The following is a 15,494-nucleotide window of genomic DNA, read 5'->3' as shown; positions in this document are numbered from 1 at the left end:
CAAGCCAGAAATCTGAAATTCTTGGAAGCATCAAAGTAATGTTCAGAAGTTTAACCTCTCTCCACCAATTTCAAAGATAGATAGTATGACCTGAAAGTGTACTTTATCATTTTATAGGACCAAAAAAAGAAGTTCTAGCTTTGTGCAAGACTTCAAATTATTTAGGAAGCTCATCACTCCAAGCACATTCAGAACAATGGAGGAGTCAGTGCAATTCCATTCAGGCTGATGACAGACACCTCTGTCAAGATTTCTAACAGTGAGGTGCAAAATTCCACATGCATGAGGATTTTTCAGCTGGTAGTGTTACATAGCACACAACACCTTTATCCTGCACCTTCACAACAGCAGCACTCCTTAGTTAACATACACCATCTCCTTCCACCACAGCCCACTGAGTGTTGAGGACCAAAGCCTACTATAGTGCAGTTTGAAACCCTAGCTTATACATCATAGCTGCTTTCTATATTGCAATTAGGTTGTATGTAATAAACACCTTGATTCTTCACATGTGGGCAGCTACATCCTTATCTCTGCAAGAAGCCCATACAGATTTAATACATAAGCAAGTACTTCATGAGCTCATATTGCCCATCATGTCATGATGCTGAGGGGATGGCTGCATGTTCTGGGTGTCTGACGCAGCTGCCAAGCCCACGTGGTACGGTAGAGAGGGACTGGAAATGCCTGCTCAATCATGCACGTTGACGACAGACCCAATTCACAACTCCGATGTACATGCAAGAGGCAGGATTTGCTGACATGTAGCTCCATTTCTCCTGAACTGGCTAAAAGAAAAATCCCTCCCCCTGCTCAGTTTCTCTGCCTGAACCCAGCTCTGAGCACACAAGACACATGAGGCAGATGAGAACACAGCTTCTGCCCCAAGCAATTTACAATCTGTTCCAGCCAGCACACTGTATTCTTTCAAATGTTTTAAAGCTTGCAACTCTAATTCTGAACTAAAGCCACAGTTTGCACCCTTTTACAGAAGTGATGAATACATTAAATAATCTCATCTGCACTGAATCTCTAATAAGTGTTTCTTATCCAAACACTCTAATCAAGTGTTTGGAACATAACACCCTGAGCAAAAAAGCCAGACTCCAAACAACAGTACCTGTGTGCAGTGATTTCAGCAGCTATACGGTGGATGAAGACTAAGGAACTTCAGCCCAACACCATCAGGAAGCAGAAACTGTTTGCTTTGTAAAACTGCAGTGCAACAGGTAAACCCTGGGGAAGGGTCAAGTCTCACAACCGCTGTCACTTTCTGGTTCTGTAGTAGCATAAATGGGCCAGAGGCAGCTGCAGAATGAGAAATGAAAAAAACGTAACAGCACACGGCCACTGCTCAGAATGATTACACCGCTTACAGCAGGAGCTCGGCAAATCTCATCACTAAGAGGGCTGGGGTGGGCTTTTTTTTGCCTGAGTTGGTTCTGTTTTACACACACAAAAAACATACTGTCAAGTCTTTTCTTGGCCAACTCTTGGCCCAGACATCACAGAGTATTTCTACAGAGAACCATGGGTACAAAACTACAATGTCAAAGACAGGATCTTTCCCAGCTACTGCAAAAGGTGGTGAAAATACCTCGGAACACTTCCCATACAACAGACTACACACCTCGCTTTTACTGCAGATTGCGAACTAGTGGATTTTAGGCATGGCTTTTACCTGCAACACTTGTCTGAGTATCTGTTGCAGTCATTTGTGGAAAGGGCCTGTCTGAAAGAAAACCCTGCACTACTCTATAGTATAATGGACTACTCTGGTTTTATTAATGTATTAGCTCACTTCCTTCTACAACACTTCAGAATCAGATTCACTGAATATTTTTGTAATAAAGCTACAATAAAAGTTTTATGAAACTCTGTATTAACCTCAGCTATACAATCTCTGACTAATTCATGTTTATTCTACATATGTTAATGTAGAATAAACAAAAACCTAAAATCAAATGTAATTCTAACAGCACAATTGTTAGTAAATCCAGTGATGTTGAACCGTACGTGACTTACGTCATTTCAGGTATGGAACAACAGCAGCTGTCAACGATTTCAGCTTGTAAATTTCCAGAACCACTTTCCACTAGGCAAAAGGCACCATGTTGCCAATAGAAGCAAGGATTTAACAGAAAACTTAGCAAACAGCTTTGCAAAAATGTGTAGTAAATTAACCTCAGTAATATTTACAGATCAACTGAACATGGCTTCACTGCAGAGCAGAAAGCTTAGTGTAAGCTCCACTTGGTGCCATGAAAATGATGGTGAACTATAAGCTACAGGTGCTCTCTGTTCTATATGCCTTCCAACAAAGAGCTACAAGAACCTGCAGAGAAGAGGTGCAGTTCCAGTCTACTGCTGCAAGAGACGTCTCACCATCAAAAGTCGTATGTGCACATTAAATGGCATCCACACAAAACCCAGGCTATGTCTATATTGTTTCATAAGGCTGCAGGAAATGTTCAGCAGAAATCTACCAACTACCCCAAAAAATAGGCTAAAAACTCAGACCAACAGCATCAGGAATTGAAGCACTGCAACTTCAAGTTTTTAACAAGTCCTCAACATGCAGAGATTTCTTTACAATACAGCCTCCAATATACAGGTGCAACATGTACTTTTAGTGCATTTATCATTAGAAGTACAGCGCAGGGTGATGTGCAGATAAGAATTCATAACACATCAAATCGCTTCCCTGCCATGCTTCAGCAGTACCATATAACCAGCTTGCAGCTATTCCTAAACAAATTGTTCCAAAATAACACAGCAGTTCCAAACCTGCCAACATGCCAGGCCACCTCAGCAGTGTCAACCCCACTCTGAGCAAGGGGAGTAACATCCACACAGCTCCTCTGGCTTAGAGTTAGCTCAGTGACATCTGCTCCCCCTCCTCACACTGACATTATCCCAATGTGCGTATGATGATAGCAAGGAAGATTCAGTAGCTTTTACTTGTATATTGTCTCAACGCATTTGACATCATCATACCCAAACTGGCAATTTCTTACCAGATCAAGTAGGATTTTGATTTTACAAAACTGGTAACAACAATGCCAGCCATCAATTTTGTATCTACACAGGCACTTCCCTAAAACGATATAGATATACTAACCAACTCATTACCAATGTAGCAATGCCTTAGGATACACTGCCCTCAGGAGGCCAGAATAAAGTCTCTTCATGGATGTAACACTCGCTCACTTGGCACATGGTAGCTCAGCAAAGTTTATATGCTTGTGTTACCATAAAAGAAAGTCTACAGAAGCTGTCCCTCACAATAGCTCCTACTCATAGCTCCAATATTTAAAGAACAAGCAAGGAAACAAACCAACCCTCACCAACAGTTTGTGTTCTGCTAGAAATTTCTACTGATGATTGATAATCATAGAATCACAGACTGGTTTGGGCTGGAAGGGACCCTAAAGATCATCTGATTCCAACCCCTCTGTCATAAGCAGGGACACCTTCCACTAGACCAGGTTGCTCGAGGCCCCATCCAGTCCATGATTTGCAATATATGCCTCAGAAGCAGGAAAAGACTAACACAGTGAGTTCACTACAGCAAGTTATAAACTACAAACACATTTCTTGAAAGATAAGCAGAAGGAAGGCTCCAATGACCTATCTAGGAGAAAGGAAGCATGAGAGCAGTCCATCATCTTCCCAAACACTGGAAAAATGCAGAGAAGAGATACAAAACAATAAACTTTCTAGGCCTACAACGTGCTCCAACTGAAGCCCAGAACATGCAAATCCCGCTACTTACAAAGTTTAAACTGAATCAAACATCAACAGGAGAACGGTCTTAAATTACCTAACTTGGCAGTGACAAGGCAAGGCACATAAATGAGTAAATACCACAACACACAGTCTTTTAGCAAGGATTTCACTTCTGAAGCAGGAACCCAGCTCAGTTAAAAAACCCAAATCAATAATTCTGGATGAATCAGAAAGGGGGCTGCTGTACAAGAGGACCGTGTGCTGAATTAAATGACAGCTGCAAAAGCAGCCACCTCAAAACATGCCTTGGTGATCTCTCCAGAAATTCTGGGAGATGGTGAAAGGCCACGTAGGTACCATTGTGGGGCAGGAGAAAAGATGTGGAATAAAATGTGGACTAAGTTAAAGACCAGACCTGGGTAGCAGCTTTCTTTAAAATGCTCCCAAAGGCAGATGATGAAGTAAAGTTCCAATGCATGCCTGAAAACAGCTGTAGGCAGAGGGGTACGGATTCTTTAGGAACTGCAGAAACATGGAGTAGTGGGAGTTTGTAAAACAGTTCATTCTAAACAACAACAAGAAAGTAGGAAGATGTATTTAAGAAGAGATTATAGGAATTTTAAGCAAGATAGCAGGTGAAGAAACATGCTCTCGCTTCCACTAGGAATGGAATCACAGGAACTCTCTGTATGTCTATTAAGAGAGCGGATTGAAGTTTCCCAAACTCAATGGAGAAACAATGGTAAGCCAGTCAAGCATGCAGTGCTACTCAAGAGCACCACATGCGAAAAAGAAAAACCCCTCAAACCATTTCTATGTAAGTTGGCTTACATGCTAGCAGCACAAGATCTGTCTGTTTCTAAATCAAGGACAGTGACATAACAGGCATACCAGAAACATGATGGGAGCAAGACAAATAAGTAAGACATTGATACAAAATATATAGGAAAGTCATAATACTAAATATCAACACCTTAGCTTCATCGGATCAGGTATGGCTTCAGTTTCCAGGCCTTATAATGTAAACTCTGCTGTTAATATTATTAGCCACTCAGTTAGGATGATGGCAGTAGCTATGACATCCAAAGTCTGTAAGGCCAGCAGTGTAACCATCATGAAGACAGCACTTACCAGGAGGTTGGATAACTGTCATGCTGAACAGGCTAGGACTGATTTTTTAACATACTTTTTCCCTGCAGCTGATCAGGGCCACCCACCTCCGGCTGAGTCAAGATGCTGTTTTCAAAGCCTGGCTTTGGGTGGTTCTATTTCTGCAAGAATATTGACCAAGTTTACTAGACTTCCATAAAAAGGAACATCATAAAATAAGGAAATATGCTAACATGAAACCAAACAGACAAGTCAAAAACTAAGATGCAATGCTTGATGACAACACTGAGATTGCACACTGAACTTCAGTGTGATTTTAAATACATCCACCAAACTGATTTGGTTTGGTGGGGAGAGGGAAGCTGACCTGGATTAAAAGCTACCAGAATTTAAAAGCCAATCTTTGTAAAACCAGCAGTCCAGCTTTTGCAGTCAAACAGAATCGGTCACTGAATGTAAAATTTATAGGCAGATCAGCACATACAGGAACAATGTACAAATGTGCATCCACATCCAAATAGCGCCCCAGGAACAGGAACCTGCCTAATAAGGCAAAGCAGAAGATCAAAACAAAAAGCAAAGTGCTCAGGGAAGGGAGGGCCACAGAGAAAAAAAATCCCCAAACTCTAAACAAAACCTGTAATCAGAGTTTGGTGCCATGCAGGAACTTGATGAAGGGTCTACACCTCAGAGCAAAACATCAGCAGAGTTACAGAGGAAGAGTGACACACGGCCAGGGCTGGGGACTATCACTCCGTAATTCTAAAGGAAACTTTTAGGTTAAAACTGCCTCATTATCAAATGACTGGAAAACGGGAAAAGTGACAGCAAGCTTTTGGGAGTTTAGTGGGTGGAATGATCACTTGTTTTTTCAGAAGAGATTCCAGAGGGATGCAGGAATCTACAGATTAATTGTATTTTTCTGTACTTAGCAAACTGCCAGAAATTGTTCTAAAAGCCATAAAAACAACTGCATAAACATACTTAGGAAAGTCAGAGTTGCTTTTGTAAAGGCAAGTCATGTTTGATAAACATTTTAGAGTTCTTCTGAAGACTAAAAAGAGATGAGAGTAAGCAGATCTAATATAGCACGCTTAAAATCCTGAAAGGCATCTGACATATTCCCTTGCCAAAAACCATTAAAGATGCAGTGTTGCCAAGAAGAAGGAGCTGTTGTGTCAGTAAATTGTTTAAAGATAGAAAAGAAAGGGTGTGAATCAGCAGTCATTCTCTCCTAAAGACACGGACTGCCAACAGACCACCACAAGCACCTATGCTGGGGCTAGCAAAGTGCAACCTATTCATAAGGGTTCTGAAACAGCAATTTCTGAAGCCCACAGTACATTCCAGTAGCACGAAGTTACTCCAAGTAATAAGGGGATGAAGGAATTAAACAAAATAATTGCAGACCTGAGAAAATCGGTGTTAAAACCAGCAGACTAAATTCACTGTAGATAGATGAGAACAATTCACACTGGGGAAATACAAAAAATCAGACCTAAATACATAGGTAAGGAAATAGACTCCAAGTTGACCACTGATCATTCAGGACCAAGTTACTGTTCTTACATAGCTTCTGGAAATGTAAGTGTAAAGGTCAGAAAAAGACAAAACAATTAGGCATTATTTTTGGAAGCAATATAAAACAAAACATAGAACATCCTATGGTTTGTTGGTTTATATTTTTTTTAAAAATAAATTCAGGCTTTAATCACAAATATAAACTAAAAATGTCATTGCAAATAACTTATTTAACATTCCCTTACTCAACAAAACAGGGGATAGTAACAATTAGGGTCAGAACTCACTACGAGGAAATTATTTCTAGTTTCTTACCTTTGGCTTCTGGTTAAGACGTGTCACACAGGCTTTGCTTACAACATACTAAGGACAGGTATGGGCAGCAGCCAAGTTACTGACATATTACCACTCAACTAGTAAAAATAGAGTATCAGCTGTCTTTCCTCACCTTTTTCTGAAGGCACCTCCAGTGCCTTTTGAAAAGAATTCATCTATTCTCTGACCAATTCTTTCTATTAAAGAGAAATATAATTAGCAACAATTATATTCTTGGTGCAAACACAGCTTAGTGTCAGCAAATAACATCAGCAACAAACACCACCTCTCTACAAGGAGATAACAGTAAGATAAGAACTGCTGGAAGGACTACCTTAGTGGTATTTTATATTCCAAAGTAGTAACACAACCAATTGTAAAATCCCCTGAAAACAGAACCATTCCTATTTCTCAATACATACCTGCGAGAAGCTTGAACATGCACTGTTTTCTGGCCCAAAGACAAGATTGCTCAGCTGCACAAAGGAAGAAAATCTCAGGCTTTAAAAAGACACAAAGTTATCAATGAGATCTCTTCTTTCTGTACTTTGGTTTGTGCCAAGATGGGAAGCAATTTCAAAAGCTGAATCAACATCTGGATCATCATGCAATGAACACTGGAGCTAAAAAGTGAAGGTCCTAAACCACATTCACAGTTTTCTTCAGAGATGATAAAAGCATCAATTATCAAAAATTACTTGATTTCCATAGAAAAGCCTGAGGTCAAATTTTTGGTAATTTTTCAGGAAGAGATAAACAGTCAGGATCATTTACAGCTGAATAATTACTCTGCTTCAAAAGCTGTTTTGAATAAAATAAATGGCTATTTTATTGACTATACATACATATTAAAAAGCATCAACACAACAGTTGAGCTGGGTGTTCGAGAAGATACACAGCAAAACACCTTGACTCCACACTTTGGAAGTGATATGTGTTTTCTAAACATCTACTGAGTCACTGAAAATTCTTTTGTGCAGCAAGGTCTGCAGCTGTATTGCTCACATCAGTGCATGTGCAGATCAAACTCAGAATATTACAGAAATCAGCAACTCCAATAATCAATCAACAGTCCTTCAACATATACACACACACAAGTGCTACTGGATTGAGTGCTGTACATACATTCAAGAAAGGAACTGAGCAGGTTTTGTCTTTATAAAAGCATATTGCATATAATTAAATGTCCTAAAGGCAATTCAGGTATGCTTAGGAACCAGAACCTCACAGCTTTGTAGTGCTATCTACAAACAAACAAAAACCGAAAGGAAACTTTGTAGGGACTAGCTGAAAAGAATAAAAAATTATGCCATTTGCAATCTTTGCCCTACATGAAAAACTTGATGCAATCATACATGCCAATCAATAAACATGCCTCCACACTTTATTAACTTTAGTGTAACATGATAATTTGAATAAAATCTCCACTTTATCCCAAATTCAGAACATGACTTCATGAAAATATAGTGCTTTAAGAAAGTATCAGCATGTTACTTAAAACTATCACCATAGCAAAACCAGATCTTTTTCAAATCATTACATACACAATTGCCTTGTGAAATCACAGCCTTGTCCTCACAGAACCTTCTTTCCAGGCTCTCTCCTTTGACCACACACACAGACTTCATAATACCAAATGAACTCTTTCTGGTAGCTGAATATACACGCTGGACTTTAACACTGCTGAATTCCTCCTCTGGCTAAGTAACGTCAAGTCGATTATATACATCAATCTTCAACTAATTTTCACCCCTCTCCCTTTAATCAGTATATATTCATATATTACCAAAGTCGGTACTTATTGAAGGTAGTATTTAAGTCATAAGGTGCAAGCCCCCATCTACAACTAGAATACTCCCTGTAACATAAGGGGTCTCTAGAAGAAAGACAACAGCTTGTGCAACTTCACGAGGCTCCCCAAATCTTCCAAGGAGAATTGCTTGCTTCAATTTATCTTCTTCCAAATGAGCAGTCATCTCTGTGTGAATAAAGCCTACGAGAGGAGAGGTATTTGAAGAGTTACTTAACCTTCAACTAAAATTCTTTAGTGGATTTTCCCCAGAATGCTCCAAAGTGAAATCTGCTACCAGGATTCAGCACCAGCTACCATTCTTCAAAGTCAATCCACATCATTTTATGGCTAAGACCAGTTTTTTACCTAACTATTAAAATCATCTTCTGGTTTTGGGAGCACTGATGTAGTAATCAAAAAAACACAGATCTATAAAAGTCTTTTGGGTTTGGGTTTTTTGTTTTGTTTAAAAATGGATAACTAAAATTGGGTCCCAAGCCCATATTTAGTATCACTTTTCTGAAAGATAAAATACAGTCATTTCACCAAAATATTCTCAATAAAGACACAAGTATGGAATCTCTGGAGAAAAAAAAAAAAAAAAAAGCCCTACACCTTGCAAGTGTTTCCGTTACATTTTAGACTTACAACAGCATTTGAATAATTTCTATTATAGCACTCATTTGAAGAATATTTCTTGACATTTTTAAAGGACATTTCTGTCCTTTAAATTTTCAGTTACCCGAGATTCAGTTTTCCATCTGCTGCACTTCTCTTCATGGAAGCTGCAGCTACAAAAAGAGCTGATTTTACCTGCTTTCTAGCTGTCATCAAGAAGGTAAAGTCTCCATTTTGCTTTCCACTGCACAACTCTGCCCCTTTATGATGGCTCTGGACCCTTTAGCTCAACTCACTAAACAATGAAGAGTATTTTTCCTGCCTAGTACACAAGATGACCTGGTTTATGTAGCGGTCTAAAAGGCATCAGAGGTAGCACAAGGCAAGCAGCAGAATACACAGCTGTGAGTGGAAAAAGTCAGAAAAGACAGAAAAGGTTTTTCCTTATGGGTGGCAGTTTGCTTTGACTAGATCATCTTGTGAAACCACAGCCTTGTCCCCACAGAACTTTCTTTCCAGGCTCTCTCGTTTCGCTACAGAGAGAGACAGGGATGCTTTCATGCCAGCTTCTCGCGGTCTTTCATGTTACCCTTATAACATATAAGCATTCTCTAGCAGGAGATGAAGGCAGTTGTCTATGATTAGTTCTAATCCTTCCATTGGCAAGGATGGCAGGTTTTGAAGGAAGAACAAAGGAAAAACAAAAGACATTTATTGTGTAATAATGGACAGAGGGACAGGTAGACACTCTTCCAAATTTCTCAGTGGTCCCTTAAAAAGACTGAGGGTTTTGTAAAAGAATGTATTATACTTTAAACTTATAAAAATACATTAAAAACATTTATTTTCAGAAGTTGATAAAAATAATAGCAATTTGTCTTAAGTTACTTTCAGAGTACAGCAAATATCCAGCAGTCTTGATGTAAAGAACAGTCAAGGATGTAGGAATCCCCCAAAATTTACCTGGAGCAACCACATTGACTCGAATTTGCTTTTTCGCTACTTCTTTAGCAAGGGATCGTGAAAATCCAACTAATCCTGCTTTGGTAGCACTATATACACTTTGACCAGAGTTGCCTTTAAGTCCTACAACACTGCCTAGAAATAAACATCAAAGAGAAGATTAAATGACTAATTTGGAATCTCGTACCAGCTTCATCATTTTAGTTTCATATTTGGAATGGAAAATGAGATTACAAGAAAAGGAATTAGAAGTATATTACTTAATGTACTTTATAGCCTACTGCTGGGATAAGCAAATCCCTCAATTATCTGTGATTTTTGTGGAATCCATATATCTTATGCTGACAAACAGGCACCAGGAGAGGAAGATTAAATGCTTCCTAAAAAATATCCTTGCACAGGAGAAAAAAAGAAACCAGAAAGAAACCAACTGTACCCATCTGACTCTAAGCTACTGACTAGCAGCTGGTAGATTTAGCTACCGAAAGAGCTGATAAAGAATGGTAACATTTTTTTTAATTCAATAAAATGCAATCTCTTGAGGCATTTATTACTGAAACAAGATGGTTTTACATTTAGAAGTTGTTGAAATTACACAAAAGAATAAGCATTCATAAAGAAATGCCAAATACAGAATGTCTAATTACAAAGAAAGTAAGTCAATTGCAACAAGTGGCATTTCAACATGTTATACCTGCTAAGCCTTCCTAGAAAACTAGTTCATAGAATTCCACTCGGTTAGATAAGGAACTTACCTATATTGACAATAGCACCTCCCTGTTGTTGAATCATGTTTTTTACAGCAGCTTTGCATGTCAACATTGTTCCCAAAAGGTTAGTGTGAATCTGGGCCACCATATCTTCAGTCTTGGTTCTCAGTAACAAACCATCCCTGACAAACAGACAAAACACACCCAGAAAGAACTCACTGTGCAACCCCAATGATCACATTTACTCACAATAAAATATGGAGTATCAATGGGGATTTATGTGGTTTTATACATTCTAGCATTCAAAACTGTGACACTGCAAGAAAAAAAGCTAGCTGTGCTTCTGGTAACAAAGCCTCCTTTGCAGAGAGGTATCAAACATTGTTTTGGATTATTTCAGGGGGAAGAAGGGGAAGAAAGAAGAATCGAGGGGGAACTCAAACTCAGAATGCAGGACCTACAGTGAAACTTGTATCTTAGATGTCATTACTGTCATCAGGAACAAAACATCAGTAAGCACTTCATCCTGTTTTCAGATGTACTCATTAACAACACAGTAAGTGCAAAGCCCCTTAGCACTTTACAATAAGAAGCTGTCAGCCTAGAGTTACATATAATCTTGTAACAAGTAACTAACCTGTTGATCCCAGCTGCATTAACCAAGTAGTTAATAGGACCTAAATTCCTCTGCATCTCCTCAAAAGCATTTTGGACTTCTTGTTCACTGGACACATCACACTTAATTGCCAGATGCCCTGCTATATTGAAATAAAGGCACACCATAATAATAGTACAAGACGGTATGTTGCTCCTAAACCTCCTTCAGAACTTATCAACTCAATTGGAAAAACAGATGTTGAACTAGTTTATAACTTGAGGAACCTATTTCATCTCCAGAGAATTAAATACAGACAATTTTAAAGTATTGACTAGTTATGTGACAATTCCTTGTTTTAAACTTTTGGCCTTTTGAAATCAGAAGTTCAGCATGAGCAGACTGGTCTCAGTTCTGGCTTGGTCAGAAGCCAAGGATGACTCAATTCATACCACCTCCCTGTTGTGGCCTTGAACAATTCCTTTCATCTTACGATTTGAATCTTGCAGATAGAACAGGCAACATACTTCACTTTCACAATGAACATTGTGAAAACAAAATTGTACAGCTTCTCTTCCAAATTCCTCAGCCTTTACTTTCCTTTTCATCTCATTAAACGATGAGGTTTATTTAATGACTTATGACTTTTACAATTTACCCAAGCACAGAACAGTGAATAAATAACTGCAAAGCAGCAGCAAACGTACCACCAAGATTCCGCGCAGTGGCTTGGGCTACTTCCAGATTTCGACCAATAATCGCCAGGTGGCAGCCTTTCTGTGCCAGTAATTCTGCGACAGCTTTTCCTATTCCCCGGGATCCTCCAAAAATGGCGCAAATCTTTCCCATCTGCAAAAATAATTCACAAATTATTTATTTATTGCAAATAAACCATGAATTCCAGGTCAGTATAGCAAGGGAATAACCACTGTTCTTGTCAACATTACAGCCTTTACTAGTTTGTAGCACCCTGTAATATCAGATTATAGAATTACTGATGTGTTCATTTCTATTCACCAAAAAATAAATACTTGAAGTAAATAAGACACCACTTCTACAAATGCAAGTTAATTCTTAATGATTTATGAACTACTAACAAAATTATGTGTGCAATCTACTATTTCAATAGAATCATAGATTGGTTTATGTTTGAAGGGACCTTAAAGATCATCTAGTTCAACCCCCCCTGCCATGAGCACCAATACTAGCATTATGGTAACTTAACAGGTTGATGAAATATATGATTTATATATTTAAAAGCCATAATGTATCATTCAGCAGTTTATTCAAAGCCCCGCAGAAGTTGTAATTGTATTGTTCTTGCAAACATTATTACTGTACTAAAGTCATTTAGTCTCAACATCTCACTCCACCCCAAGTATCTGTGCTGCACATCCACACTGCAAACATTACAGAGCATGACTTGATACTACTGTATTTACACATATTTACACAATATTGTATTATTTAATACTAAATTACACTACATAATATTATGTTTTACCACTAGCCCTAGGGTTTTTTGTTTCTGCCTTTGAAGAAAAAATTTTAAAACAGAAGGAAAAAAAAAAAAAAAGCTTTTTGAAATGTGAAAGGATTCTGAAGTACCTCACTTAGATGTTTAGGAAGGAGTGCAAGATGATCTTTTAGAATGATCTTTTACTCTGCAACCAATAGAAACGAACCAGCTGTTGTGGGATTTCCTGAGGAGCCAGAGGCAAAAATCTAAGCACTAGTAATGAATCTCTTTTCCATACATTTGAATAAATCCTTTTTCAACCCAATTATACTTTGTCTCCATAACATCCCGAGGCAACGAGTTTCATTATTTGTGGAAAAGTACTTCCTTTTGTTCTTAATTTGCTGATTAGATAATACTAAGCATTTCTCATATCTTCCCCCTTACTGTCCATAACTTAAGAGGCTACTCTTCTGTATTATATCCTCCCCTCATGTCCTCCTTCAGGTCTATTTAGTTACTCTTTCACATATGGAAGCAATTCTGTACCTCACTAAAAACCATCCAAGCTCTTCATCCTGCCAACCTATCCGTTGCCTTAATTAGGTCTATTATACCCTTTCTGATATGTGATAACCAGCAGAGCACAGAGTGTTAAGCATACAAGGACACCATCAGCTCACGCAATGGCATAATGATTTTGGTCTCCTGTGACAGGACCTGAAAGGTCCTTTTCTGTAACAACGCACAGGTGTTTGTCTGCTTCCACTGGCAAACCGAAATCTCCTTCCTAAGAGCAGGAAGAGGATTAAATACCTGCATCTCAGGTGGTGGCCCTTTCGACGGAACACATACAAAAAGATATCCTGCGTGAAGACAATTCCTTAGCGACAAAAATGGGCACCACTGCCTCACCAGAAAGACTAGTCTTCTGGCTTGTCTTCACTAGGTAGCTAAACTGCAAGAGATGAATCAAGAGAGCTTGCACCCCTGTAACTACAGCTCATACTGCCTTAGCAGACTAAAGGCACAATCAACCAACCTATGTTTTACTGACAGTTTCTTTTCTTAGAAACAATGTCTCAGTCTGCCTTCTCCATCATAACTGAGCTCTTCTTTTCCAGAATTGCCACAACGGCTCTAGGAAGCTCTTGCCTACTCATTGCAGCGAAGCTGTACTAAGATTTCCTCCTTCATATTTTGTTCTTACCAGCACTGAGCACACCTACTGTCTTATTTTTATTTGAAACACGGAATAATATAGATTAGGAGGGATCTCTAGAAGTCATCTTGTCTAACTCCTCCACCCACAACCAATGTCAAGTGATCCATCATATGCTGTTTATAAATGCTGACAGACCTATGTATGTATTTCCTGAATAATTCTGAACATGCTCAGCTACACAGGACCCAAAAAGCTGTCTGTGTGAAGAAAGCTTTTTTAAAACCTGTCATTCTACCCTTCCTGGTCCCTTTGAGGAGGGAAAAAACCTTATGGATTCTACTCTCAGAAAGGATAGTGAAAGCCCCTTGTGCATTAACCAGGTATGTACAGGGAAAGCATAACGCCTGCTTCCAACACAGCACTACACAATGTGTGTTTACGCAAGGACAAGCCATACAGGTTCTTTGGAGCTGTGACTTGGGAGAAATATACTGCACTCACAGAACGACCTCGGTCAAAAAAAGGTGGAGAAAATCAAGTATCCTTTGAGCACCATGCTCTTCCAGGTCGCCTCATAGAGCACACAAGCGCCTGTACCACCTTTGTCCTCTTCGGCCCTTTTCTTTCACAACACTTTGACCCGTGCCCGGGCCGCCTGCCGCCCACCCCTCCGCGCCTTCGGCCGCCTCAGCCCGGCCCACACTGCCCCTCCAGGGCACCGCCCCAGCCTCGACACTCTCACTGAACCTTTCCTTACTCCTGCCCCCCGTTTCTTGGGCTCCCACCAACCTCCTCCGACCCCAGGCCGCACTCCTGACCCTCCCCGACCGAAGCCCCTCCCGCCTGAACGCCACCGTCCCGGCAGCTCCACGCCCACCACTGCGTTTGCGCGGCCTCAGCACGGCTCCAACTCCCGCTCCCAGCGCGTCCCGGCCCTCGGGTTCAAGGCGGAGCGCGCCCCTCCGCCCGCCGCGGTGCACGCCGGGACGCGTAGTCCGTGCGCGGCGCCGGTGCCACGGTGTCAGGGCGGCTGAGCGTGATGTGCGCCTCCCGGCACTCGCAACGCGCTGGAGCGCTTCCCGCCGTCCCCGCGATCGGGAAGGTGGTGCGGCGCGCGCGGCTGAGGGAAAAACGGCTTTAGGCGTATTTCAGTTTACCGGCTGGTTTCTGAGGCGCTTTGTGTTTGCTTTCTGTCCCAGTTCTGATCTCAGCGCAGGTGGCACAGGTGCACGGAATGATGTAGAGAAACCACCTGTTTGCAGAAGCCACTACTGCCCGTAGCTGCTGGAGAGGGAGCCCAGAGGTGCTGGCCCCCATCCTGCACCCTCTGAGGCACATCCTCACTCCATAGGGCATGCTGGTTTTGCACTCTGGAGAGGGAGACACACACAGGCAGGCCCACTGCCATGGCTTTGGCCCTGTGTACACCTCTGCTCTCACAGCTCACACAGGGACAAGGCGTTATACTTTCATTTTACCCTTAGATGAGACATTAGGAATAAATTCTTTACTGTGAG

General features: G+C 40.5%; 1 protein-coding gene across 2 annotated transcripts; it reads right to left on the bottom strand.

Annotated features, from left to right (window-relative positions):
* Window positions 1–7,784: 7,784 nt before the first annotated feature.
* On the bottom strand, window positions 7,785–14,931 carry CBR4 (carbonyl reductase 4). Of its 2 annotated transcripts, none has more exons than XM_080616281.1 (6): window positions 14,855–14,931; window positions 12,061–12,202; window positions 11,396–11,516; window positions 10,804–10,940; window positions 10,049–10,183; window positions 7,785–8,668 (listed from the first exon to the last, which is right to left on the bottom strand). In XM_080616281.1, exons 2-6 carry the CDS (start codon window positions 12,200–12,202, stop codon window positions 8,490–8,492), a joined length of 714 nt encoding a protein of 237 aa, XP_080472407.1. In that variant the 5' UTR covers window positions 14,855–14,931; the 3' UTR covers window positions 7,785–8,489. The 2 variants fall into 2 exon arrangements, with proteins under 2 accessions (XP_080472407.1, XP_080472406.1); XM_080616280.1 differs by lacking the exon at window positions 14,855–14,931 and adding an exon at window positions 12,962–13,241.
* Window positions 14,932–15,494: the final 563 nt, after the last annotated feature.

The sequence above is a fragment of the Psittacula echo genome (genome assembly GCF_963264785.1).
Source record: "Psittacula echo genome assembly, chromosome: 1".
In the NCBI taxonomy this organism is placed as follows: Eukaryota; Metazoa; Chordata; class Aves; order Psittaciformes; family Psittacidae; genus Psittacula; species Psittacula echo.
This window is presented reverse-complemented; position numbering and strand designations above follow the sequence as displayed.

Coding starts and splice junctions, on each gene's coding strand:
- CBR4 (XM_080616281.1), bottom strand. CDS start 12,202: ATGGGAAAGATTTGCGCCATTTTTGGAGGATCCCGGGGAATAGGAAAA. Junction 10,184..10,803: donor AGGTGCTATTGTCAATATAG/GTAAGTTCCTTA, acceptor GTTTATTTCTAG/GCAGTGTTGTAGGACTTAAA. Junction 8,669..10,048: donor AGTCAATGTGGTTGCTCCAG/GTAAATTTTGGG, acceptor CTCCTCTCGTAG/GCTTTATTCACACAGAGATG.